At 49.6% G+C, this 27,959-nt stretch overlaps 1 protein-coding gene across 1 annotated transcript; it reads right to left on the bottom strand.

Annotated features, from left to right (window-relative positions):
• Nucleotides 1–57: 57 nt before the first annotated feature.
• On the bottom strand, nt 58–27,959 carry Bid (BH3 interacting domain death agonist). Its single transcript, XM_038318204.1, has 6 exons — nt 27,826–27,959; nt 12,686–12,751; nt 10,902–11,115; nt 3,834–3,973; nt 2,197–2,409; nt 58–1,590 (listed from the first exon to the last, which is right to left on the bottom strand). Exons 2-6 carry the CDS (start codon nt 12,695–12,697, stop codon nt 1,579–1,581), a joined length of 591 nt encoding a protein of 196 aa, XP_038174132.1. The 5' UTR covers nt 12,698–12,751; nt 27,826–27,959; the 3' UTR covers nt 58–1,578.

Genomic DNA, 27,959 nt, shown 5'->3' with positions numbered 1-27,959 from the left:
GTGCCCAAGCTTATTTCTCTATCAGGAAGTGACAAAATTCAAGTCTACAAACTGTGCTTCCAGACAGTAGCAACTTCTTGGGGAAACACCCTGGAGGTGACAATAAAACGAGCTTTTCTGATAACTAATGACTCATGGTTTTGTCCACTGCTGTCGGCGTAGGGGGATTACTTCAGGTAATGTTTTGTAGTCTCTTAAGTGCACGCATACTTGGTTTGCCTTAGTCCCGAAGCACAATCCTGCCATTCAAACCACACCTGAGTTCCCAGTTGGCACAGCCAGTGAAGTCGCTGTGCCCCCAAACACTGTTTATGCTAGGTTCTGAAGGTCATTGGGAATGCTGTGACCTTCTGATGCACTAGATCGCCTAGGAGATGTCGCTAAGCATCCTTTAAAGAAAGCCTTTTATTTTGAACAAATTTCTATCATATCAATTCACATACTTTTAAACAGAATGAAAAATATTCTCTGAATTAAAATCATCTCTCAATTACACCCACACAAGGATCATGTTCCTAAAGAAAAAACCCACCAGTTTCCATGATATACCAGGCCGTCATGGCTGCGATGACTTAAAAATTGGAACACTTAGCAGGTAGTGGTGGCTCATGCCTGCAATTCCAGCATTAGGAAAGTTAGCAGGAGAATCGCCCTGCGTTTGAGGATACACAGCAAGACCTTAGCTCTGAAATACAAAAGCAAAGGGGACATTTGGCTTTGACACATGGAATCTTTCCAAAACGTTGGCCCGGTGAGGACGAATGGCAATACTGCTTTACAACCAAGAATGTCAATCAGATGTGTCTGGAAATTACCTCTGGAAACTTGACTAAGATGGTGGCCACCGCACAGTGGGAGGTGACAAGGCTACTGTTTGGATTACTGGCTGCTGTTTTAGATCTCTCCTGTTATTTCCGGTTGACTCTGGTATTTCATTTTCTTGTGTAAATGTGTTTCCTAGCAAACCTGATTGTAGTGACTGAATTTGTGTGCACAACTCAGCAATCTTTAGAAAAACAGTCCCTTGAAACAGCTAAACCCTTGCTTATGGGTGGGGCGGGGAGGGGTGGTTTGAGAACAGAGTCATAGACTCAAACCTCATTGCTGTTCAGCTTTTACAAAGGAAGGCTGTGGCCGTCTGTGCACTGAGATGTCCCCTGCACTGGGTGGAGTTCTCACTCCAGGGCCAGGGCACCCCTGCTAGCACTGTCCTGAAACAGCAACCCAGGCTAGCCTCTCATGAACAGTAACTTCACAGTATAAGTCTTTCTGCCTTACAACCTGCTTTTAAGTTTAATTTTCAAGTGGGAACCCGTACAGCTTAGACAAAAATACATGGAGCAGATGCAGGAGCTGACGCAAGCCCTTCAGATACGCACACGCTGGCATCTTCATTAGACTAGCTCAATGGAGAAACCGAGTCACCAGCCCAAAACACTGTCCTGAGAATAGGGAGGCAGCTATTATCTGGGACCTGTCTTCACTCCAGCTTGTGTTTCCATGGCCGAGTTTCCTCTGGAGTCAGCTTCATTGGTTCGCCATCGTGGGTGTCGGCCAGCCACGCTTCTGCAGGCGTCCTCAGTCCATCTCCTACGGAGAGAGCGGCAGCAGTCAGTCTCAGTCAGGGCTCGGGGCTCCGTCCCCGGCGCCACTGACCACGTGTGGTGGTGCACTGTAGTCCCAGCATTCAGGACGCTGAGGTAGGAAGAGTACCTTGTATTCCGGGTCATCTTCAGATGGAGGTGGCTTCTGCCCCTCCCCCACCCCCAATAAATAAACAACCTCCACCCTTCGGTTTCACCGAGACCCTACCTCAAAAAGATAGGTAGAGCAAGAACAAAAGGAGACACCTGGTAACAACCTCTGGCTTCAATAGGCACCACCCTCCCAAGCTCATGCTCATGCGCACACCAATAAAGAGCAATAAGTTTGTGACAACAGCAGCCCAAGGGAGCTGGAGCCCTTGGCCATCTTCCCTGTCACTCCATGTCTCCCCACCGTGCTTGCGTCCCGCCAGCAGTGTGAACCAGCCTTTGCCTCTCATCCCAACCGTCAGTCTGCAGTTGGGGTATAGGGGGGGCAAGAGGGACTTCAGCAGGGGCTCTGGCTCTGCTGGATTCCCAACAGTCAAGAGGAGTGGGTGGGCAAGCAGGGAGGGACCACGGGACTCCACGGGCTCGTGTTACTGGTCCTTACATTTCTAAGCAAGTTCCTCACATAGGTGAATAAATTCTGGTTAATAAAGGTCACTGTCGTGCGGAAGACATCATGGAGTAAGGATGGTGCATGATTGGCCACATTTCTGGCCAATAGCAAGGTCATTATCAGCATGGCCTTTTCATTCTCCATGTCTCTAGGGAAAGACGTCTTCATCTCATCCAGGGCTTTGGCCAGGCAGTTCCGTCTGTCCTGCACGTGAAAAAAGACAGTTGAGAGATGTTCTTCCCTCAGAGGGAACAGACCAGGCAACAGGAGACAAGCCTTTCAGAGGGCAGCACTGGTTAAACAGCTAAGAGCACGGGGCAGAGGGAATGGTCCCCACAATGGCAGAGAGAAGTCAGTCCCCACAGCCGTGGAGGGAGGTATGCGGCAGGCACTCACCCCCGTGTGTTTACTGAGCAGCCTGTGCACACGACAGAGGCGCTCCCTGCAGTCCGTTCTTACAGAACTGCTGTTCAGGAGGCTGCCTGAGGCTCATCTTACTGCTGTGCTCGGCTTTAGGGGCTACGTGTTGTCTTTCCTTCAAGTGGAAAGGCAGACAATAGACCATCAGAGAGACCTGAAGAGATGGCTCAGAGGTAAAGGAGCATGTACTGCTCCTCTAGGGGGCCCAGTTCAGTTCCCAGCACCCATATGCAACGGCTCACGCTGGCCTGCAACTCCAGCTCGAGGACCTGATACCTCTGCGTGCACCTGCAAGCATGTGCATGTACTCACACAAGGCTCACGCAAGTGTGTGCATGTACTCGCACACAAGGCTCATGCAGACACAGAATTGACTCCTTTTTTTTAAAGGTAGCCAGGAGGTGGTGGCACACATCTTTAACCCCAGCACTCGGGAGGCAGAGGCAGGTGTATCTCTGAGTTCAAAGAGGCCAGCCTGGTCTACAGAGCAAGTTCCAGGATAGCCAGGGCTACCACAGAGAAACCCTATCTTCCAAAAACAAAACAAAACAAAAAGCAGCATGGGGCAGAGATCTTCAAGTTCTGTGGCTCACATTCAAAATCTCCCCTTGGAGTCCCAAGGCTGTTCACAGATGTGTCTATGCTGGGTGACAGCCGCCGGAGAGTGAGGGCAGTAGAGGGAGTGCCATCACAAAGACAGGCTGCCTAGAGGCACAGTCAACACAGTGAGGGCGCCCATGATTTCAGCTGAAACAGAAGCTCCCTCCTCCATCCCTTCCAGAGGCGGGTATTTCAGTCCCGGGGTTTGGTATTCTCTCTTCTTGGGGAAGGACAGTGCCGAGGATCCAGCTTTGGGTCCTTCACAGTACTGAGCAAGAGTAGAAATCTTGTCTGTTTCTGTGCTAATTAGAACCACAGAGCCAAGCAGAGGAGCAGGCTGCACTGTCACCCTGGGGAAAACGACATCAAGATCTCCACTGGTGACTTCATCTGACTCTCCAAAGAGAAGACCGAGTAGGGAACGGACACTTTGACCCTCTTTCTGGAGGCTTCCCCCTGAGTTCTGGACTCTGACGGATGGGCTTCTAAATCTAAACTGAGTGCTCCTTAGAGACCATGCTGGTGGCAGTCAAGGGCAGGACTCACTTCCCGAGAGACTGGCGCTGCACAGGGGGCGTCCTGCACTCAGGCCAGACTCACGTACGTACCTCCTCTGACAGGCCGGTGTTCATGAACTGCGCTGCCAGCTGCCTCACCAGTGTGGGCTGGATCCTGTGGTCCATCTCATCGCCTAGCTGGGCAAGACGTCGGGCAACGTTCTGGATGGCCGACTCCTGACTTTCAGAATCTGAACATTCAGGCAGCAGACACAAACAAGACTCAGTGATTCCTGGTCAACAGCTTCATGCCACTTCCTACCTCACATGTGCCCTAGTGGGGACCAGAGATGAGCCTGGGACCGGCATGGCACTAGGGAAGGGGCTCTGTAGGTAGTGGTGCCTGAGCCCCGACTCTGCTGCACGCCGCCCCGAGACCAAGCATCCTCCAGAGCCCCTCACAGAGCAGGAGTGTCCTTTCCCAGTCCTCTCACTGTGAACGCCCACACACTGGCCACCGGGACTGCCCTGCCCTGCCTCCTCTCAAGCTGCCCCTTCTGCAGCTTCCCGATGCTGCCCTGCCTCTCCACTGCCCAGTCCTCGTGTGCGGCCTCTGCCCAGGCTGCTCCCTTTTTCACTATGTACTTCTTTCTAGTTTTCTCGTCTGACACAACTGCTTATATATAAGCTTCTGGAAAACTACAATTCTGTTCATATTAGTTTATTTGTGTATGAGGGTTTTGCCTGCACGTACTACCTATATGCCTGGTATCCATGGAGGTTAGACGAGTGATGTGGGATGCCCCTCTGGATGCTGTGAATATGTTTTATTACCATTGGTTAATAAAGAAGCTATTTTGGCCAAGGGCTTAGCAGAGTAAAGCCAGGCGGGAAATCCGAACAGAGGTGAATAGAGAGAGTAGGCAGAGTCAGAGAGATGCCACGTAGCTGCTGAAGGAGACAGACACTGGAACTTTACCAGTAGGCCATAGCCTCGTGGTGATACATTGGTTCATAGAAACAGGTTAATGTAAGACATAAGAGTTAGTTAGTAAGAAGCCTGAGCTAATAGGCCAAACAGTGTTGTAATTAATATAGTTTCTGTATGAGTCTCAGTGGCCAGGAAACAAACAAGTGGTCTCTGTTTACAGACAAGGGCACTGCATCCCCTGCAACTAGAGATGTGAGGCTCCATGTGCAGGAAGGAACTGAACCTGGGTCCTCTGCAAGAGTAACAAGAGCTTTATTGATTGATTTATTTTTTAGATTTATTTATTTATTATGCATACAGTGTTCTGCCTGCATGTATACCTGCATGGTGGAAGAGGGCACCAGATCTCATTACAGATGGTTGTGAGCCACCATGTGGTTTCTGGGAAGAGTAACCACTGCTCTTAACCTCTGAGCCGTCTCCCCAGCCTGTAACAAGTGTTCTTAATTACAAGTCACCTCTCCAGGTCCTGAAAAGCTGATTTTAAAATCTTTTGGTTTACTGTCTGACACCCAAAGCTGAGAACAATGCGTGAGTGGTATATGGTTGGTGCTCAGTAAGCAATTTCGTGAATGAATGAATGAATAAATGACAAACTTGTATGTAGCTCTTAAAAAGTACTCAGTAAATATCACTGTAGTTTTGTTTGAACCCCACTGGCTTTTTATTTATCCTGACAGGGACATGCTCCCTCTCAGTCAGTTGCCCAGCTGAAGCTCACAATGCAGACTCACCCTGTATCTCAGAACCAGGAACTGGCTACAGTAAGCTGGGTCCTAAGGGGACTCACTCTAAGGAACTGGCCAGAGGCCCAAGGTACTCAACGTTGGGAGTGAGGGAAAGATGGCTCCTATCCGTCCAGTGTGTCCTGTGTTCTCGCAGCTGCTCTCAAGGGGGAAACTCAGCCCCACACACACACGTGAGGCAATCGCTCTAGCACTCAGCGCATGCCTGGCCCTTGCTCGGCTGATACTTGTCAAATATCCAGCACACAGCTCTCCCAAGGCCTTTCCAGGGCTCACTCACTTCAGATGAAGTCACACGTCACTACTTGGCATCCGGTTCCCTGTGATTTAATGTCACTATTCCTCCTGCTCACTCACTTGTGAAGCTCCTACTCTGCCTCTCTTCCAAGTCCAATCAGACTTTTCCAAAGCCTCGGTGAGACCAAGTGTTAGAGCCCCAGCGTCACTTTCTCTGACACCCGTTGTGTTTAGCCAGGCTTTGACGTCGGAAGGTGTGGGCTGAGCTAGAAAGAAGCAGGGGAAGGACTCACACAACAAGTTTCAGGCTGTCCAGGGTAACATAGTGAGACCCTGTCTCAAAAAAATAAATGAAGGCAGGGGAGGGAGAGGCTAAATCAGCTGCCAGTCTCCTCACAATGACTCAAGGGCAGCACAGCCTCTGTCCTAAGATCAGGGAAGCTGGGCTTAGTAACAGGTACCAAGTGTAACGTGAGAGGCTGGCTGTCTTTTGTTTGCTCGACTGCTTGCTTGCCAGTGACAAACCCAGGGCCTTCGAAAGGTTAGGCATTCTCTACCTCTGACCTACATTTCCAGCCCCTGGCCTGCAGGGTGGGGAAGCCCCAGTCTAGGGCTTGGAGGTCCTGGGAGGCCTACAGAGCAGTGATTCCAACCAGGATCAAAAATCAACGGAGGGTCAGTGAGTTGGCTCAGAGGTACTTGCTGCCAAGCCTGACAACCTGAGTTCGAACCCCAGGACACACATGGTGGAGGGAATGAGCCAACTCTGACTCTACCCGTATGCTAGGGCTTGTGCACACCCCCATACCCAGACAGACACGAATTAAAAAAACAAAAAACAAAAAAACAAACCACCCAGCAGTCTCCAGCCCAGGAACACACTGGTCGAGCAGAGCCCAGGGCTCAGGTCAGGGAAAGACAAAGTCTAGATGTGGCCCGAGTGATAAGGGTTCAGCAGGGGGCGACAGCTGGACTGAGTCCTGAAGCCCGGGCAGTTTGATCTGAGGGTGCATAGTCTGCTGTGCCTCGGTTTCCTTATCTGGAAATGAGGGCCAGAATACCTCAGTGCTCCGGTCTTGAAGGTCATCTATCACATATGTTAAGGTTTCAGAAAGGCAGGAGTTTTCGCTGGACTGGGAGTTCAGCTAGCCCACACAAGGTCTTGTGGGGCTCTGTTAAGAGTCGCTTGGAGGCCGGGCCCAGACTAGCGATGTCCCAGACCTCCCAAATCTGAATGGCAGGAGGAATGACTTTGAAATTCCACAAAGTGAAACTAGCGGCACCTCTGGGTTACAAAATCTCCACCACCTTCCAGTCTTTGGCTGCACTGTGACTGCTCGGGACCTATAGTAAAAAAACAGGTCCCCCTGTTGATCCAGAATGGGGACTCGGGTCCACACCTGAAGAGAACGCAGGACTCAGCAGAAGGAGAAACTTTCTAATTAGTCCCAAAACAGGGGCAATGAGTTGGACATGAGTGGGCGCACACAGATCACAGGACGAGTCACATGACATGCACACACACACACACACACACACACACACACACACACACACACACACGAACCTGACAATGCGGGGTTGGGGGCTGAGCCCCAAAGCCCCTGTAACCTTTGTGGAGATCAGTAAAGCTTAGTCGTGGGGTGAAGGGCTTAGAATCCAGGCACACCTTGGCCCTGCCCCTTGAAAGCCTGGCACAGTGCAGTCACCCCTCTGCGCACGGCAAGCCGTACCCTGACTGTACACAGGTACAAAGGTCATTTAAGAGACAAGTGCCACCTACAGGGAAGGGTTATAACTCATGGGCAGGAGCCATCTTGGCTAAGGGCAGACCAGATATCTTAACTGCCATCTTTACTAAGGATAGCCATGTGACCAGTCACCTCTGTGCCACCCAGGGTGGGTGGCATCTGGGACAGGGAGGAGCCACAGGCTTATGCGGCTCTGCTCCAACTAAGTGGTGCCTGCAACGGCCTGCCCCACATCCCCTCCACCACAAGGAGAGTAGTTACATGACCTGTCGCCAGCTGCCTTTCCGCTTTGTCTGGTCTTATCTTTTACTTATATCTCTGTCCCTAATTTCCTGTTACAATGACTATGTGGTGTGTTTGTGTGATGGTACACCTTGACAGGGCCTGTTGAGGTGTTCATTTGACACAGGGACCCCACCTATACACCTGCTGCCTGCTAGATCTCTTCCTCAGTAGGCACGTGACTTTTGATTTAACTTTATGTGAGTCGGGCAGTGGTGGCGTGTGCCTTTAATCCCAGCACTTGGGAGGCAGAGGTAGGAGAATCTCTGAGTTCAAGGCCAGCCTGGGCTACAAGAGCTAGTTCCAGGACAGGCTCCAAAGCTACATAGAGAAACCCTGTCTCAAAAAACCAAAATACTAAAACAAAACAAAACAAAAAAACCTTTATGTGAGTATAAGCTAGCTTTAACTCTGTATGTTTGTATACATGTGTGTATTCTATTGCAACATTTTTTTCTTTCTTTGTCCTTCATAAGTCTAAATCTGACCTGTTAAGTTAAAAGCAGCTACAGTCAAGCTGGAGGACTCTGGATAAAACATCACTCCACAGACTCTCAGCTTGGATCCAGTTCTCCAGGCAGATCCTATACTGTAATCATAGCTCAGATATACCCAATAGACAGCCCTCAATGTTCAGAGAACTTGGAAATGGCATTTAAATGTTTAATTAGAAACAGAGAGACAGGTTGGCTCCTAGTACAACCCCCATTTCCTCCACCCCCCACCATTTTCTCCAAAGAAGATGGGTGTGATGTAGGTGGGTCTTCTATCAATCTGTTGATTTCATTGGTTAATTAATAAAGAAAACTGCTTGGCCTAATAGGTTAGGAAATAGGTGGGTGGAGTAGACAGAAGAGGAAGAAGGAAGTGAGGTAGATGGCTCAGACAATTGCCCTGCCTCTCCTCTCTGAGCCAGATGCCATGAAGCCAGCCACCAGGTCAGACATGCTGAATCTTTCCCGGTAAGACACCACTCGTGGTGTTACATAGATTATTAGATATGGGTTAGTCAAGATGTGAGTAAGAGGCTGAAAATAATGGACCAGGCAGTATTTAAAAGAATACAGTTTCCATGTAATTATCTTGGGGCATAAGCTAGCCGGCGGCCGGGAGCCAGGCGGGACGAAAAGCAGGCCTGCCCGCAGCTCCCAACTACATGGGTGGGCACAGAAGACCCTCCACCTGAAATTTGCTTCACACGTGAAAGCATTAGCCACCGAACAAACCTGCCTTTCACCCCAACTGCTGCAAAGCTCTCTGCAGACCATGGATGATGGTATGCTGAAATTGACTGCCTCATTGCCCAGGGCAAGGTAAGCTGGTCTTCCTACAAACTCGTAACCCACAGGACCTTCTGAAGCCTGGCAGGGCCGTGCTGCCAGCTCTAAGATGGACGATGCCCCGAAGCCCCTGCCCTCAACAACTATGGAGGACCCTAGGGAATTGCTGTCTAGGTACCAATCAAGTCTCTGTCATTTTTTTTAAGCATTAACTCAGGTAAAATTTTATCCTTCTCAAGAGCTCTGATGCAGTTTGACGGCTGGTATGTTTGCCAGTTTAAAAGGGACAAACTCACAAAACAGATTTCTCTCAAGCGTTAGGTGATGTCCTAATGACGGGGAAAGAACAGGGACTTTATAGTTCGTTTACATAAAGACACAGAGCTTAAGATGTGAGGATCTACGGGTGCTTCGGGGTACAAGAAAGTGGTTTGTTTTGGTTTGGTGTTTTTGGTTTGGTTGTTTTGGTTTTTCAAGACAGGGTTTCTCTTGGGGCTGGAGAGATGGCTCAGAGGTTAAGAGCATTGCCTGCTCTACCAAAGGTCCTGAGTTCAATTCCCAGCAACCACATGGTGACTCACAACCATCTGGCATGCGGGCATACACACATATACAGAATATTGTATACATAATAAATATTTAAAAAAAAAAAAGACAGGGTTTCTCTGTGTAACAGTCCTAGCTGTCCTGGAACTAGCTCTTGTAGACCAGGCTGACCTTAAACTTATAGAAATTCGTCTGCCTGTCTCTGCCTCCTGAGTGCTGGGATTAAAGGTGTGTACCACCACTGCCCAGCATAAGAAAGTGTTTTAAGGTGTACAAATGCAAGTTATCAGATCTCTCTCTCCTTATGCATTAGTCAATCAAGTTCTAATGAGCTATCACTACAACTCTGACAGAGTACTACACACCACACAATACCACTATCATCAGAGCCACAAGCTTACGATTTTAAAATCTCTGGTCGTTTTCTAACTATAGACTTAAAAAGTGCTGTTCATTATGCAAAAACACACCTGTCACCATCATTTCTGGCATAAATATATGCCACTTATATGATGTAAATTTTAGTACAGATTATAAACAGTGAAATGCTAACAAGTCTAAAACTTATGTTTTCACAAACTCAAAGAATTCTTGTAAGCTCCAGGGAGTCGCCTTGGAGGATGCACCTTGAGCAGGTCAGATGTACCCCTCCTTCAGCTACCAGGCCTAAGTGTCTAAGCCCCGCCCCTTTCTCCGGTCCTGACATTCTCACTTTCAATAACCAGGACCTAAGGAAAAAAAAAATCTTTTTCCCTAAACCTAATCTTGTCCTCTGCTCTGCCCACATCTTTCCAGGTCTAAGAGGCACCAGAGAGTTCCACAGAGTCTGAACACAGTGAAACAACCCACTACCCCAGGGCGTGGCAACACCCCAGTTTTCTCAGGTTCCCCCAAAGAGAGTCGATGTCCCCCAGGTCAGCAGGAAGCGGTCTTAACAACTTGATGCCCTCATTCCCTTAACCTGCCATGCCTAACTCCTCACCTTTTAATAAAAAAAGGAAGGGAGGAGTGTTAGAATCGAGGCACACCTTGGCCCTGCCCCTTGGGAACCTGGCACAGTGTGTCACACCTCTGCTCATGGCAAGCAGTTCCCTGACTGCATGCAGATGCAAAGGTCCCTTTAAGAGGCAAGCCCCGCTTACTCCCACTCTCTCCCCACAGGTCTTCTGAAGAGGCAAGCAGGCCGCTTCCTCTCTGTCTCTCTCTTCCCTCCTGTACCCTTTTCTTATAAACTCCACACTCAAGTTCTGTCTGCAAGGCAAAGTTGTCTCTCATCTGTGTTCCTCACGCACCAAGGCCCTAACTGGCACCATGTTCATAACAGAAGGGAACAAGGCCGGGCCCACCTGGCTGTATTCTTCCATGGTAGAAGAAGCGGCTGGCTCGGCTGCCGTCAGTCTGCAGCTCATCCTCCAAGTCTGCATCCGGGTAAACTTGCACGGGCAGCTCCTGACTTAGTGCCTCCAGTTCTTGATTGAAATTATACTTGGAGTTTTGGAGAAAGCCAAACACCAGCAGGTTTGTGATGTGCTCAGCCTCCAGGCCTGAGCCATTGCTGACCTAAGATGAAAAGGGAGTCAGGAAGGCTCATTGCCTCTAAGAACCAATAGCTCTGAGAAGCCAAAAGCTCTAGCAGGAGGCCTACAGGGCAGAGGCATATTCTGCAGCACCCTCCGACTAGCGTCACCTCTAGACACCAAGGGGCGATCTGGCACCTTCTATAGAACTCCTCCTGAAAAGACCCTGCTGAGGAAGCAGCTTCGAGGGTAAGGCTTGTACACTATCTCGGGGAAGCCGGCAAATGTCACCATTGCCGTTCCGACCATGTTGTTTACATACAGAGCTGAGCCTGATTGCGCTGGCTCTGTTCCCAGCGGCAAGCACTTCTCCATCATCCCCTTCATGAGCCCAGGATGGTCCTGGCAGGCAGAGGATGCTCAATAAACTCTAGGGAGTGCTGACCCAGGTCAGACTCTGCCCTTGCCCTAGCCTGTTCCACTTCATGGGGATGTGTGCATAACCAAAGAACCCCAGAGCGGGCAGAGAGGGTCTTGCTCACAGGCCTCTCTGCTCTTCACTGCAGCCTTACGGTGTCCAAAAGCAGCACTGGGGAGGAGCACTGGGTGGGGGGGGAGCACTGTAAAGAGCACTGGGAAGCAGCACTGGGGAGGAGCACTGGAAAGACCGTTGGGGAGGAGCATTGAGAAAGAGCATTGGGGAGAAGCACCAGGAAGCAGCACTAGGGAGGAGCACTGGAAAGAGCACTGGGAAGAACACTGGGGAGGAGCACTGGGGTAGGAGCACTGGAGGAGGAGCAGCAGCACTGAGAAGAACACTGGGAAGCAGCACTGGGGAGGAGCACTGAGACAGCAATGCCTGTACCACGAGGCCCTGCAATACAAGAAAGCTTAGAAATGAAACTTGGGTCACTTAACATCCCTCAATGTGCATTTAATAGATGTACTAAACACTAACTTTATTTTACTATAAAAAGCTGGAATAAAAAAATCCCAAAAGTCAGAAACATCTACAATAAAATACAAGTTCTTTTATTGTATTTTGGGGAGGTCAAATATTAAGATAAAGAGAAAATGTTACCATTTCACCACGGCCTCAACCTGCCGGCACTGGGCAAGCTACTTACTTCTGTGTCTCAGCTTTCCTACCCAAAAGTAAACAGGAAGTGATGAGAGCAGGAAGACCTCACCTACCCTGCTCCAGGGGAGGAGGGCCACAGGAGGGAGCCACTCTCTAGGGCCCTGCAGGACAGCAGAGCAGGGCAGGACCGCAGGAGACAACAGCCCTGACTTACAGACTGTGGCTGACTGGAAGGGGAGGCTCAGACACCACTTCTGCCCACAACCAGCTCAGTCCCTGACTGGGCAAGTGGGAGCCCAGGTCTCTTCTGCTCACACAACTAGTCTGGGCTGTCCTTGCCATGTCTACCAGTCTGACAGGCATGCCACTCCATCCATCCCCCATCCCCCACCAAGCTGCTATCGGGTGCCAACGGAGACCAATTCTGCTGGATATGAGGTGCATCTCTGCAGACCTGTCAAGCGAGGACCAGGCTGCATCCTTCGCAGGGACGTCCAGGAAAAAACAAAATGAAAAGATGCCAGAATCTAACCTGAGAGTCCATGGCACAAGCTATGCAGCTCCAACCACTGCTGACTCACAGAGTCCGGGAAACAGCCTGAAAGAAGACATACAGATGGTGTAGGTGGCTATTGCCCGAAGCAACGCCCCTGTGGGGCCCCATCAGGTAGCAGGACGCTACCACACCTGCAGCTGAGGTCATACCCACCACCACTGGCTCTCAACCTGGGCTCCTTTGTTTGCCCTCCACGCCGAACCAGAGCAGCAACCCAGTCAGTCAGGTCTGCAGTCTTCCGCCTTGTACCCTCAGCGGGTGCTCTACTGGGCACCCCAGGCCAGTTCCCCAGAGTTCAGCTTTGCTGCCCACACTCAGGAAGACTGATCAGGCCAATCAGCACATCCCACACGAATTCCTATAGTGAGTTTCCCAACACACACCTGCAAGATTGCAGGGACTCGATATTACAGGGTCTGGGCCTCCCAACACCACCGACCCATTTCCTCTTTCTACCCACACGATGAGGCAGAGCAGTGCACATTCCAACTTAATGGGAAGAAAATATAGTTTGGAGGATTAGAGAATTATTTTGAGCTGGCTAGACAGCTTAGCTGGTAAAATGTGCCTGCCACTCAAGCCTTCTGACCGAAAGTCACTGAAGAACTGAATTTAAGAAGTATGTCCAGCTGGACAATGGTGGCACATGCCTTTAATCAGGAGGCAGAGATAGATGGATCCGAGTTCTAGGCCAACTTGGTCTACAAAGCAAGTTCCTGGACAACCAGGGCTACACAAAGGAATTGTGTCTCAAACACACACACACACCAAAAAACAAACAAACAAACAAAAAACCAAAGTTTCGGTAACAGCTGAACCTGTTTAAAATGTTAATAAAAGTTTTGTTGCAGGATTAAAAACAAGTCTGTCTGTTCACGGTATACAATGTTCCTGAAAATGCACATGAGTCTGGCTACTATGGAAAGCAGTGTGGAGGGTCCTCAAAAAGCTAGAACCCGGAGCAGGCCAGAATGCGCTTGCCAGCAGCCAGCAGACCGGGCACCAGCCTGGAATGATGTGAGAGGCAGGAGAAGGACGATTCCAGGTCCTCTGACCTCCACGCCCATGTGTCCCACCCCCGCCACATACACACAACAATAAAGGAAACAATTTATTTTAAGAAACCACCTTGTTTGACATTTCCCATGACGTCCAGCAGTAGTAGACACAGGTGTGAAAGCATTCGGCAAGACCTCGTGGTGGTCATGGGTGTCGTCACTGTTAGAGCGGAGGCCACTTCCTTCAGAAGCCACCAGCTGGGGGGCTGTGGGCAGGAGAGCTGTGTTTCTGGGCCAGATGTGTCACGAGTGAGACGAACAGACAACCACCTCACTTTCCTGGGGCCCCAAGGGTTTCTCTTGTCCCATGGAAGCCAAATGTCCTGAAGTAGCTGAGCACCCTGAACTCCACAAAAGCCCCCACTTCCACACGCCAGAAGTGCAGACATGGGCCACACCAGGCGGGAAGAAGGCGAGGCACTTCAGTGCAGTTACCACAGAGGTAGGCTTCCTTATGTCCCACGTGCCCCCAGCTGACGTTTATCTACACAACTAACCGACAGAAATGTGATAAACACCATGGAGAAAGTCATATCCTACTGTAACCACCCACTCACTCAACAAGTGTCCAAGGCGCCGTGGGCAACACAGCAAAACGCAGAATGCCACCAAGACACGAGCTAGAGAAGAAAAGCCGCCCAGATGTAGGGCTGATGAATGCCCAAGAAATAACCAGAAGAACGTAACGCACCCCCATCTTTTTAAAATTCTTTCTTTTCTTTTCTAAGCATTGGTATTTTGCCACAGGTGTTGGGTTCCCTGGAAAAGCAGTCAGTGCTCTTAACCACTGAGTCATCTCTCCGGTCCTGAGTTTTCCATCTTTTTAAATGAACCAATGTTAAACATGTGACTCATTAATAGAAACAACAACACAGTGCCATGTTAAAACTGCTCAAGGCGGGAGACGCAGCTCTGTTGGCAGGGTGCTTCCTCACGTACACGAAGCCCTGGGTTACCCAGTGTGACGGCACACACCTGCAACCCCAGCACTCAGGAAGTAGAGCGGAGCAGGAGACAGCAGACGTTCAAGGTCAGGGCTGGAGAGATGGCTCAGCAGTTAAGAGCACTGACTGCTCTTCCAGAGACCCAGATTCAATTTCCAGCACTCACATGGCAGGTCACAGCTGTCTGTAACTCCAAGATCTGACACCCTCACATGGGCACACATGTAGGCAAAACGCCAATGCACATAAAATGAATATTTTAAAAGAAGTTGTTCAAGGTCATCCTCTGCTACACCGCAGCTGGAGCAGGCTAGGCTACATTTTACCTTGTCTTCATAAAAACAAGTAAATAAATAAATAAAAATTATTCAAGAGTCAAAGAACAGCATGCACAGATGGTAGGAAATAGAAGGAGAATTTGGAGCCACCTGCAAGATTGCCAGTAGCTGAAAGGCAACAGCTGCATTCCCCTGCATTAATATCTACAGTCTATAGAGTTGCAATAACATAAAGGGTATGACGGTTAAATTACCCAACTATGGGTGTGTAGCTCAGAGATTCAACAGTGCCTAGCATGCCTGAGGTCCTGGGCTTGACCCTCAACAACCAGAAAACAAAGTATGTTTGAAGGGACTGGCTGGAAACTGGAGAGATGATTTGGCGGTTAGGAGTGCCTCTTGCTCTTCCAGAGGACCCAAGTTTGGTTCCCAGAACCCATGTCAGGTTCATAACCACCTGTAACTCCAGCTCCAGGGGGATCTGATGTCCTATTCTGGCCTCCGTGGGCAATACACTCATGTGTGTGCACGCACAGACACACACACATAGAGACATACACATACGCATATACAAACACACACACAGATATACACAAATAGGCACACATGCAGATACACACACACATATACAGACACACACACACATACAAACACACACAGATACACACAATAAAGGGGGCTTAAGAAATGGCTCAGTGTTAAGTACTCTGGTTGCCCCATCAGAAGACCTGGGTTCAGTTCCCAGAATTCATCTCTCCAGCCCTCCCTTCTTTTTCTATTTTCTAGGGTTACCCAACATAGCTTCAGACGTAAAGACCCCGAAAGGGCCGGGAACCACGGCTGATGGTAGAATGTCTGCCTACATGAACAAGGCCCTCCCTGAGAATTCCATTCCCAGCAGGCAAAATATAAACAAGTAAATAAAGTTGTTTCCCCCCCCCTAAATCTAGGGTCTAATTTTAGAAGACAATAAATAAACATCAAGTGTTGTCAGAAGCTTGAAGCTACAGGACAGCAGATTCAAACAGGACCTCGGGCATCCACCCAAGAGCAGACTTGGTTATCCATTAATGACACAAATCTTGGCTGTTTCATAAGCAGTGAGCTTTGTTCTGTCCCTCCCCTCCCCCCACCTCCCCCTCACCACCAACTAAAAAGTCAGTCAACATGCATCCAAAGTCACTCTGCTATCTGGAGTGACTGCAATCAGGCAGGGTACATGGGAGTGGAGAGGAGCCCTTGAGAGGCAGCCACGCCAGCAACAGGCCAGGCTGGCACTGAACCGCTCCACAGTCCGTTCAGACACGGGCATTATAAACCACAACAATAAAATTCATTTCCCAACTTCTGGACTCCACTTTCTTTTCAAATTCTGATGCAAACTAGAAAAAAAAATCACTTAAAAATGTATTATTGGTGCATGTGCACTTCCTGCAAGAGCTCACAGGTGAGCGTGTGTCACAGCCTGTGTGGAGGTCAGAGGCTAATTCTGTGGAGTCAGTAATCGCTTTATACTTCTACATAAGCTCGAGGGATCAAACTGCAGGTCACCAGGCTTGCCAGGCAAACATTTTTACCCGCTGAGACGTCACTTTCAGGTCCAGGAAATCCCAGAGAGACGCTTTTCAAAGGCCAGTGAGGCATATCTGACTCCTTAAGCCTGGCTCAGTGGTGTGGACTTACAGTCCCAGAGACTGGGGGGCTGAGGCCAATCTTGAAAAGTAGACAGACTTTTACTTCCTCATTTCAGAACTTACTATAACACTCAAGAGTCATGACAGTGTGGACCTGGTTAAAGAGAAAGAGAACAGTGAGCAAGAAGAGGCAGGAGGATCACTTGAGCTCCAGAGTTAGACCAGCAAGGGGAGCACAGCAGGGCAAAACATAAGAGACACCCTGAGAATCATTCCATTAAGTAAGAAAACACAGCAAATGATCAAAAGACATTGATGTGAGATGTCCTGCAGTATAAGTGTTGCTTTTATTGGTTGATGAATAAAACTGTTTTGGCCAATGGCTTAGCAGAGTAAAGTCAGGAGAGAAATCCAAACAGAGATATATAGAAAGAGTAGGCGAAGTCAAGGAGAGATGCCATGTAGCTGCCAAAGAAGAAGGATGCCAGAACCTACTGGTAAACCACAGCCTCGTGGCAATACACAGATTAATAGAAATGGGTTAATTTAAGATGTAAGAGTTAGCTAGGAATATGCCTAAGCCATTGGCCAAATAGAGTTTCAATTAATATAGTTTCTGTGTGATTATTTGGGTCTGGGAGGCAGGAACCAACAAGCAGTCTCTAATTACAAGACATTTTATATGTATGTATGTATGAAATTATCAAAAAAACATTTTGAGGCCTTAGCTAGCCTGGATCTGGCTAGCTAGACCAGTCTGGCCTCAAACTCACAGAGATCTACCTGTCTCTGCCTCCTGAGCTCTGGGATTAAAGGTGTGTACCACCATGCCTGGCCATAAATAAATAAAATGAAAATACATAAATTGTTTAAATATTTTTCAGGAGCCAGGTGTGGTGGTTCATACCTTTAATCCCAGCACTCGGGTGGCAAAGGCATGTGGATATATGTGAGTTTGAGGCAGCCTGGTCTACAGAGTGAGTTCAGACCAGCCAAAGCAACATAGAGAGACCCCATCTCAAACAACGAGCAGAAGTGGTTTTTTTGTTTTGTTTTGGTTTTTTGTTGCTGTTGTTTGTTTCAGGCCAAAGTCACATAGTAAGACCTGGTTTTAAAAAAGAAATAAATTAAGTTTCAGGAACTGGGAAGATGTCTCAGTGGTTATGCCCTTGCCATACAAGTGAGAATCTGAGTCTGGATGCCCAGCATCCACCGAAAGCTGGTGGGTGTGGCGGCCTGCATCCAGCGCCAGCCTCAGAAGGTAGAAAGGAGCTCAGGGCTCTCCTAAAGGCCTTCTCCACGGCAGACACAGAGTACAGCAGCAGCTTCAGCTTAGGTCATGAACAAACACGGTGGCACAAACCATGACTGCAGCTACTCCAAAGGCTGAGGCAGGAGGATCACATGTCCAAGGCTGACCTGGGCTACTTAATGAGACCTTGTCTTACAATAAATATAAACCAAGGCTGCCTAGAATGCACAAGGCCCTGGGTTTAATCCCAGTGCCACAGTTCACTGTAGGGGTGGGGAGGAAGGTGTGTTTTAGTTCACTTTCTACTGCAATAAACCACATGGCAAAAAACAACTTGGGGAACGTGCATATTTCAGCTTACGACTCTCAGGGCCACACCCATCACCGAGGGGAGTCAGGGCAGGTCTAGAGACAGGAGTTGATGCAGAGACCACAGGGGAGTGCTGCTTACTGATATGGCGGCTTTCTGGAATCACGCAGGACCACCTCCCCAAGAGCGGCACTGCCCACAGTAAGCTGGGCATGCTCACATCAATCATCAATCAAAAAAATGCCCCTTAGGCTTCCTTACAGGCCAATCTGATGGAGGCATCTTCTCAGCTGAGGTCTTCTCTTTCTACATGTCTAGCTTGTGTCAAGATTACAATAAATAAATAAATAAATAACCAGTGAGCGTGCATGCGTGCGCACACTCACACAGTGGGGGGGCAAGTGGGAGAGGGAGAAAGGCCCAAACTCAAACTCACTGTTCTAGATAACACTTGCTGTTCTTCCCACTGGACACAAAACTGAGTTCCTTTGAGCTCAAGAGACTGAGGACACAAGAGAAAACTGTCCTGCAACAGCTGCTCTCTCTCAACAGAACAGGTGTGTCACCCATTCTTAAAGATGAACAAATGCTAAGACCATGAAACTGAATCCTGGCTGTGCCAACAAGGGGACCACTTCAACTGCCCAAACCCCAAATGAACGGCTGGAGTGCCAGGCACACTGGTCACAAGTTCCATCCCTGCCTCTACTTCCCAGGCACCAGGATGTCAGGCGGGTGCGCAGTGCCCAGCTCGGTAGGTCATTTTCAAGCCTGGCTGCATGCTGGAATCTGCCGGGACGCCCTTGGATGTACCAGTCTGACATAACCTGACAGACTCATACACCATTACCCAAGGTATCCACTAAAGAAGCTACCTGAACTAATTCTCTAGGACAGCAAGGCAGCAGAGAAGAAAGCACCCACAGGCTGTTTTTCCTATACTCCGCTGATAATCCAGGAGAAAACAGGTGACTGTTATGGCGCCAAGAAAGAAAATACTAAGACCTGGGCCTTCAGCTCCGCAGTAGAACACACGTCTACCAAGAGCCTGAGCCCCATCCCAATGCTGGGGAAAAACTAATCCACATACACAAAACATTTAAAATACTCAGGAATAAATGGACTACAAGTGTCAGGCCTGGACACTAAATGAAAACTACAAACATTGTTGAGAAGGAAAAAAGAAAGGCTAGCCCCTGTCATGGGTGCGAAGACACCATGCTGTAAGACTACGGTGCCCCCCACGCGACTGGCAGATTCGGAGCAGCTCCTCTAGGAACACTGGCTGGTTTTTCTACAGACAGTGACAAGCAATTCCTAAATTCGTAAGGGAAGGCAGAGGACATTTTCAAAAATAGCCAATCTTGAAAAGTAGACAGACTTTTACTTCCTGATTTCAGAACTTACTATAACACTAGAGAGTCGTGACAGTGTGGGCCTGGTTAAAGAGAAAGAGAACAGTGAGCAACCCCAAGACTATCCATCCATCGATGATGGCGGAGCCACCACCAGGGGAAAGAGTGGTGTTTTAATCAACGACCCGGGGACAACCAACTATCCACTAGCAAAGGCATGAATCTGTACCTCTGCCTGATGTCATACAAATGATCTCAAATGGATGCTGGGGGGGCAGGGTGGCTGGAGGGATGGCTCAGTGGTTAAAAACACTGGCAGCTCTTCCAGAGGACCTGGGTTTGATTCCCAGCACCCTCATGGTGGCTCACAACTGTCTTCAATACCAGTTCCTGGGGCTCTGACTCCTTCTGGTTTCCACAGGCACCAGGCACCCATGTGATACACAGGCATGCATGTATGGGAAATACACACGTAAAATAAATTTCCCATCAGACATACGTTGGCCATAGAGATACTGTCCAGTATGAGGAAAACGAAAACTTCGGGGTGCTGTGGCAGCATTAGCAAGCACAGGACACATGGGGTCAGGGCATCACCGGAGGATTCACTTCCACAGACAAACCCAGGTCACTCTGACAAAGTTGGTATGAGTCACCTAAGAGGAACTGAGCCCAACTGTCAGTGAGCAGACAGACAAGCGATGCCACAAACAAGACTGCAGCTGCTCCTCCCATCATGAGGTGGCTCGATCGGGCGTCTCTGATATCCAGACACTCCCTAAGCAGTCTGTCTTGGTGAACGCCAAGTTCAGAAGAACTGAAATGACTCGGGGTTGGGGGCACCAGATAACTTGAAGCTACACAGGAAGTTTCACTAAATGATAACAGATTATTTTATTTTTATTTTGTGTATATGGTGTTTTGCCTGCATGTATCTCTGTGCACATGTACACAAGTGTCCAGTATTCATGAAAGCCAGAGAGAAACCCTGTCAGATTCCCTGGAACTGGAGTTATGGAGGGCGGTGAGTCACCATGTGGATGCCAGGAATTACACCTAAGTCCTTCTGAAAGAGCAGCCAGTGCCTTTAACCACTGGACCATCATCTCTCCAACCCGAATAACAGTTTTTTGCTTTTTTAAAGACGGTCTCACTACGTAGCTCTGGCTGTCCTCAAACTTATTATGTAGAACAGGCTGGCCTCCAATAGAGATCTGCCTCCTGAGTGTTAGAATTGTACACTACCACACCTGGCTTCAAATAACAAATTCTTAAAGGAAAAGAAAAAAAAGATAGGCCTGAGTGCAAGAGCTAACCTCTAACACTTTAAAGAGAACACAGGGGACTGGAGAGGTGGCTCAGTAGCTAGGAGTACTGGCTACTCTTCCAGAGGACCTGGGTTTAATTCACAGTATCCTCACAGTGGCTCACAACTATAACTCCAGTCTCTGGGATCCGATGCCCCTTTCTGGACTCTGAGGTCAGAGGACACACAGATGGTATACAGACATACATGCAGTCAAAACACCCACACACTTAATCTTTAAAATAAAATTTAAAAACCAGGAAGAGAACATGGGAGGAAATCTCAATTCCCTTGTACTAGGCAATATCTTAGACACAGCCCAGAGACAAGAAACAAAAGAGAAATTCTTATATATCTTTCAAAATTGGAACCTTTTATAATTCAAAGATACTACTAGGAAGATAAAATCTGTAAGATGATAAAGTGTAACCTCAACACTCAGGAAGCTAAAACAGAATTGCCTCAAGTTTGAGGACAGCTTGATTTGCACAGTGGTTTCAAAGTGAACTTAGGGAGAAAATTTTTTACAAAGCATTTGACAAGGGACAGGGAGCAAGAATCCGGAAGTGTCCGGCGAGACCACTGGGCAGGTAAAGGCCTGAGTACCAAGCCTGTAGAGCTGAACTAATCCTCAGGACACACACAGTGGAAAGACCTCAGTTAGCTCTCATCTGAGCGCCATGCTCACGCTGTGTGTCCCTAAACAAATACGTTTAACAAAAAAGCACGGGCCTGAGAGATGGCTCAACTATTAAAAGCACTAACTGTTCTTCCAGAGGACCTGGGTTTCATTCCCAGAGCCCACACAGCAGCTCACAGTGGTCTGTTAACTCCAGTTCCAGGGGATCTGACAACCTTTTCTGGCCTCCATGGGCACCAGGCATGAAGTGGTGCAAGCAGAACACCAATGGACATAGACTGGGGACACAGAGCTCAGCTCGTCTTGCCTAGCATGGACCTCGGTTGGCCTAGAATTGACAGGCAGGCAAGAATGATCTTAACTTCTGATCCTCCCACCTCTGCTGCCCAAGTGCTGGGATTACAGATGTGTACCACCTGGTTTATGCTGTGCTGGGGATTGAACTAAATATCAATACTCTGCCAGTTGTACAATAACTTCAGTCCCTTATTTGGGCTTTTTGAGACAAGTTTAAGCTTGCTTTGGAACTTGTTCTCAGCCTCCTGCCTTGAATTCCCACATGCTGGCATTATAGACATGAGCCATCACACCAGCAAAACAATGGTTTTAAGAACAAGAGTGGGTCGGGTGGTGGTGGCACACGCCTTTAAACCCAACACTTGGGAGGCAGAGGCAGGCAGATCTCAGTTCCAGGGGATCTGACACCGTCATACAGACATACATGCAGGCAATGCCCAATGTACATTAAATAAAAAAGGGGGGGGGTGTGTCTCTCTCTCTCTCTCTCTCTCTCTCTCTCTCTCTCTCTCTCTCTCTTTCTCTCTCTCTCTCACACACACACACACACAAGCGAAAAGTACATATAACTGAAGGGTGGTATGAGAGGGGCCTGTGTACCATGTGACAGTCCTATCACTTGTGGCTCCACGAGGCCCTTAGAAGCTGCCATCCTGGATGCTTAAAGCCTCTGAGACAAGTCCCTTGCTTTCCCTCCCTGTCCAGAACCTGGGCTTCTGAAAGCTCTAAGCACTGGGTGGGGCAGGAGGGCTAGAAAGGGAGTGGGCTGTCCTAAGGGTGAGTCAGCAGGGTGGGGGGGGGCAGGCGGAAGTCCCAGAGGCTACTCTGCAGTCTGCTCCTCACCCCCAGGCTTTACTCCTTTTTGTTGTTGGGCTCAGTCATGATGGGAAGGGTGGGGGTACCTAGCCCAGCAGAGAATACAATGAAAAGATGACTGGACGCTTACCCCACAGTCAAGGGCGTGAGCTGGCAGTGGGCCTGCACGGGGCAATAGCAGCTTCCTGTCTTCCGCACCCTAGAAGAAAGCCACCTTTCCTCACTTGTTAAGGGGACAATAGCCGACCTACACCAGGGAGAACAGGATGGGCAACAGGGAAGATGCCAGCACAATCTCCTTGCCAACGGAGGTGTGCTCCTGGAGGGACGTTGCAGTGAGCTCTCCCTGGAATCTAGAAGATACGCAAGGAAGAACAAGGCCGGCCTTGGCCAGACATTTGCCCAGCCCTGTCTGGAACTCAAGGAAAGATAGGTCTATGGTATAAGAGAGGATGGCAGCATGCCAGACTGAGGAGACAAGGTGGGCTCTGGAGGCCTCTTCCAGATGCTGTCACCTAGCCCCGGCCCACCTTTCTAAGACTGGTAAGGAAAAAAGTCCCCACAGAAGCCCAGGCAAAGGTTTTCTATGTCCTCACTTAGAGCAGGGCTGCTTTGGTGGGAGCATCGTGGTGGTCCCTTTGTCCCCATAAGGTGCGCACACCCCTTGGAAGGCTAGGACACATAAAGTGTGCTAAGGTAACATAGTGTACTTAGGTGTGCTAAATGCCTCTTTAACTTGCAATCTTTTTCATGCTATGATAGGCTTAATGGGAATAGCCCTGTTACAGAAGAAGCATGTATGTATATGAACTAGATCAAACATGGACAAGACACAGGACCATTACTGCTGACTCAGGTAAAGGCCAGCAGCCAATGCTCTTGATCAGACGAACTGGACTCTCCCAATATTCTCCCGAGATCAGCCAGCACCCACCTGGGCTTCAGCTCTATCTCACTGCCTCTAAAGAAAGGTTTGAAGCTGGGCGGTGGTGGCGCACGCCTTTAATTCCAGCACTCGGGAGGCAGAGGCAGGCGGATCTCTGTGAGTTCGAGACCAGCCTGGTCTACAAGAGCTAGCTCCAGGACAGGCTCTAAAAGCTGCAGAGAAACCTTGTCTCAAAAAACCAAAAAAAAAAAAAGAAAAAGAAAAAGAAAAAGAAAGGTTTGAAACGTGTGGTAGCACATGCCCGTAATCCCAGCACAGGGGGAGATCACAAGGTTGAAGTGATTCTCAGCCAAACAGTGAATGGAAAACCAAACTGGGATACAGGAGACTTTTTCTCAGAAAACAAAAACAAAGAAGGTTCACCTCTGAAGGAGGTAAGCCTGGCCTAAGGCAGTCCAGACCTGCCCAAGTCATTGTGGTGGCCATCTTAGGTGGGAATAGACTCACTAGGCCAGGAGATCCCTCCAGGTCAGAGAAAACGGAAGTTTTGCAAAAAGGCATCTACCTACACCGTGAGCTGGGTGTGCACCGAGACACACAGCTGTCAACCTCCCTACATTTGGCTGCTTCAATTCTACAAAGCCCAGTCCTGGGACAGGGGTGACACCAGAGCCCTCCACACCCTTCCAGGCATAATGCCGAAAAGGACTGACACTGCCTCTTCCTAAGGCTGGTCTAGGAGCCAGATGCAAAACATTCCTCAGCACCAACTACCCGTTTGCATTACTGAGGTAGAAGGGTAATTTAAAGCAAACCAGGGCTGGGAAATGGCTCGGTTAGTACACTGCATGCACACATATGCATAAGGGCCTGAGTCTGGGTCACTAGGATCATGCAAAAGCCAGGTGTACCGGTGTGCCCGGTAATCTGAGTGCCTGAATATCCATCCCTACCACTCACTGACTAGATGGTGAGCAGCAAACTGGTGAGTTCCAGGGTAAGTGAGGGGTCCTGTCACACACACACACACACACACACACACACACACACACACACGTGCACTCACCTGATATGACCCATAATGAATTTATACATATACCACACACATACAAAACAAATACATTTCCTTTTTTTCTGTTTGATTTTGGTTTTTTTTTTTTTTTGGTTCTTTCGTTTTCTTTTCTTTTCTTTTTTTTTTTTTTTTTGTGGCTGGCAATGTCCATGAGGATAATCACCCAAAAAGCCAGCTAAGAACTCAATTTTCAAGATGGCAGTACCTCTTTTCAGCTCACTCAGACAGCTACTTCTGCCCTTTTGTCTGAAATAGTCCTCCTGTTTGGACCAACAAAATCACAAAGAGCAGAGTAAGAGAGTAAGGAACACTGAACTGTGGGTAGAGAAACCGTGGACATCTGCCAGGATGGCTCTTGGGGAATGACCCACCAGAAAGGTTCCGGGCACTAAAGCTTCAGCTTCTCCATTCATATCAGTAGCTGCCCTGCCTCCCTCCAGCCGCTAGGAGGGAAGAGGAGTCCACAGGAAAGGAAGGTGCATGTCTACCTCGGTGGCAGAGTGCACAACCAGCACTTACCAGGGCCTGGGTTTGTCCCTGGTCCTGAAAAATAAATGAGTCTACGGCTATTCTCTCTGTTCCTACCCCTTGAGGGCTATCAGGCCCCATGGATGCACCTCCCTTGGGAAGTGGAGCATGACCTGAAAAAGCATGTAGCGCAGTTAGAACTGAGAGTTCCGAATCTGACTTTGAGACCCTGGGCAAGCTAATTAGCTTCTCTCTGCCCAGCTGACCTATCTGAAGAAGGAAGTAATAATCTAGTTTCTAACTACCATACTATGAAATGAGCTAATGGATATAAGAGGTGCACACTACAGTCCCTGGACTTAGGAGGCTGAGGCAGGAACAGTCTTTTTGGTTTGCGTGTTTGTTTTTCAAACAGGATTTCTCTGTATGGCCCTAGCTGGAGCTCAGAGCTCCGCCCGCCTCTGCCTCCTGAATGCTGGTATTAAAGGTGTGCTCCATCGCTGCCCAGCAAGGAAATACTCTTAAGCAGGAGTTGGATATTAGTCTTGGCAGCCTACTACTGCCTTAAAAAAATAAATTTGTATCTGGGTGCTGGTGGGGCTTGCCTTTAATCCCAGCACAATTGGGAAGCAAAGGCAAGCAGATCTCTGTGAGGTCAAGCTCTAGGACCAGTCAAAGCTATACAGAGAAACCCTGTCTTGAAAATCAAAACAAACAAACCAACAAAAAGTGAAGAAAACCAAAGTGCTCCCCGTGAGCTTATGAGGCACAGAAAGCTCTGGATGGTGTTTGATCCTGCCACCTTCCACCCTGCAGCTTCAATTTAACTGTCTTCTTCAGGCTTGCAACTGTGGGCAAGGACACAGGTGGCTACCGAGGCTGCCCAGCCAGGCAGAGCAGCCAGAACCAGAAACACTAGCTGCCCTCCGCGACCACAGCCTGGCAAATGGCGGCCAGAGATGCAGCCACAGAACAAATGTCCAGTGACCACAGACCCACATCAGGAGTTTCTTACAGACTAGCAGTCTCACGCTCACATCCAGGGAACCACCAGATTCGTGGCATCCCTCATGAGAAAGGCTGTGTGGCCTTGAACACAGCCTAGAGGTAGCTCCCCAGTCCTCAACCTCTTGCTGGAAAGGCAAGGGGCAGCAGGAATAGCATGCACTGCCCTTCAGAAGGTCTAAAAGGCTGTGTCATCAAGCCTCCCTTCCTTCCGGAGTCCAGGCACCCAGCGTGTTGAGCCCTAGGGTAGGCTATTCTGACTTGCAAATAAGAGGAACCAGGTGACCTCAAGCTGTGACTATCGCCTCCCCTCCCCCAGCATAACTGCACCAATCGGCCTCTTTTCAAGTACACCCTCAATTCATCTGTCAGAGTCCCCAGGAACCTCAGACCTACCCAAATCTCTTCAGAATAGAATGTATGCCACATCCCGGCGGCTCTCTGCATCGGCCATCACCAAAACCAGTACCCAACACTACACACCACAGTAGCCAGGAGATAGCACCTTGCTCCTCAGGAACCTGCACCCAGTGGGTGGAAATGCCTACTAACCCCAACTGTGACTAGCCAACCCCACTGCCATTCCTTTTCCAGGCAAGAGGGCAAGCAGAGGCGAGGACACACACAATTCTCCCAACCTACAAAACTTCCCAAGACCTCAGCCCACTAAGGGGTTGACGCCTCTGGAATGTTGCCCCAGCACCAGACCGGACTCCCCTGAGGGAACACTCAAAGCTGAGGGCCATGGTTTGTCCAGGACAGCGCTGCCCAAGTCTCAGGGGAACGCTTAGGGCTTTGAAGTGTCAGGGCTGGTTGGGAAGGAATGTGGAAAATTCACGTCATTCTTGAAGTTTCCCCCAACTCTCTTCCACAGTTAGGTCACCCTGGATCTGATCTCATGGCAGTCTTCCAGGAAGGGCACGCAAGCCTGGCCTGGCACGGGTCCTCAACCTGTTGTTCATTGCTCACTGTATATCGGGAGAGGGCCAATCCCATCCTAGAATCGACGACGGGTGGCCTTTCAGTCCGACCTCGCTCTACTCACATCAGCTCCATCCTGACCCGCCCCTGGTGCACACTCATTTGTTGAGGATATAAATGAATGAATGAGTGAATCCTTGTGGGCCCCGCCACTTGGTGGCTGAAGGCAGCTTATTTCTTCTAGAATCCTACGATTACTTGGCCAACGACTCAACAAACTTGTTAAAAACACCAGCTGCCATTCTCTGCCCATATTTTCAAACCATTTTGGGTTCTGGAGATGCTGCAGGGGGCAGCCACTGTCCCAGTTTAGGCCCGAGTGTGAGCTATGGGCTTGGTGGCACCCACAGGTGTAAACGAAGGTGCCCTTTGCTGGAGTCCAAGGTCTGTGTCAGGGATGGGGTTCTTCCGAGTCTGTCGCGGGGCCCATCGGTTGGTTGTAGCCGTCCCTCGTTCATCTTTGCGGGTAGCCACGACGGAGCACACGCCTAGCCGAGCGCAGCGGGGGGCCTTGGGCCCGTCTTCCGCGCGCAGCGCGCACCTGCAGAGTGCTGCACGACCTGGGGTCCCGGATGCACCAGGAAGCCTGCCCGCCAGCAGACCAGGACCAAACGCGCGCCCCAAGCCCTCCCGTGCCTGGCCCGAAGCTCCGCGGTGGCATCGGGCGGCCGGCGCCCCGACCCCGCCTCCACCAAAGCGCAGGCGCCCCGCCACCGCAAAGGATCGAACCGACACCACACTGAGCTTGGCGCGGACCCCCGGAGGAGAACACAGGGCCAGGGCGAGCCCGGGAGGGGGGGGTGGGCGGACTCACCACGCACACGCCGCGGGAACCAGCCGCACACAGGCTGAGGCAGGACGGGCAGACTCTCCGGCGCGCCCAGCACGCCGCCTTCCCTTTCTCGTGCCCGCTGGTGGCGGTCTAGCTCCGCCCCCTGCAGTATCGCC

The sequence above is a fragment of the Arvicola amphibius genome, chromosome 2 (assembly GCF_903992535.2).
Source record: "Arvicola amphibius chromosome 2, mArvAmp1.2, whole genome shotgun sequence".
NCBI classification, from domain to species: domain Eukaryota; kingdom Metazoa; phylum Chordata; class Mammalia; order Rodentia; family Cricetidae; genus Arvicola; species Arvicola amphibius.
Note: the sequence above shows the minus strand (reverse complement) of the source record. Positions and strands in the feature narration are given on the sequence as shown.

Coding starts and splice junctions, on each gene's coding strand:
- Bid (XM_038318204.1), bottom strand. Junction 3,974..10,901: donor CCATGGAAGAATACAGCCAG/GTGGGCCCGGCC, acceptor CTGAATGTTCAG/ATTCTGAAAGTCAGGAGTCG. Junction 2,410..3,833: donor ACACCGGCCTGTCAGAGGAG/GTACGTACGTGA, acceptor TTTCACGTGCAG/GACAGACGGAACTGCCTGGC.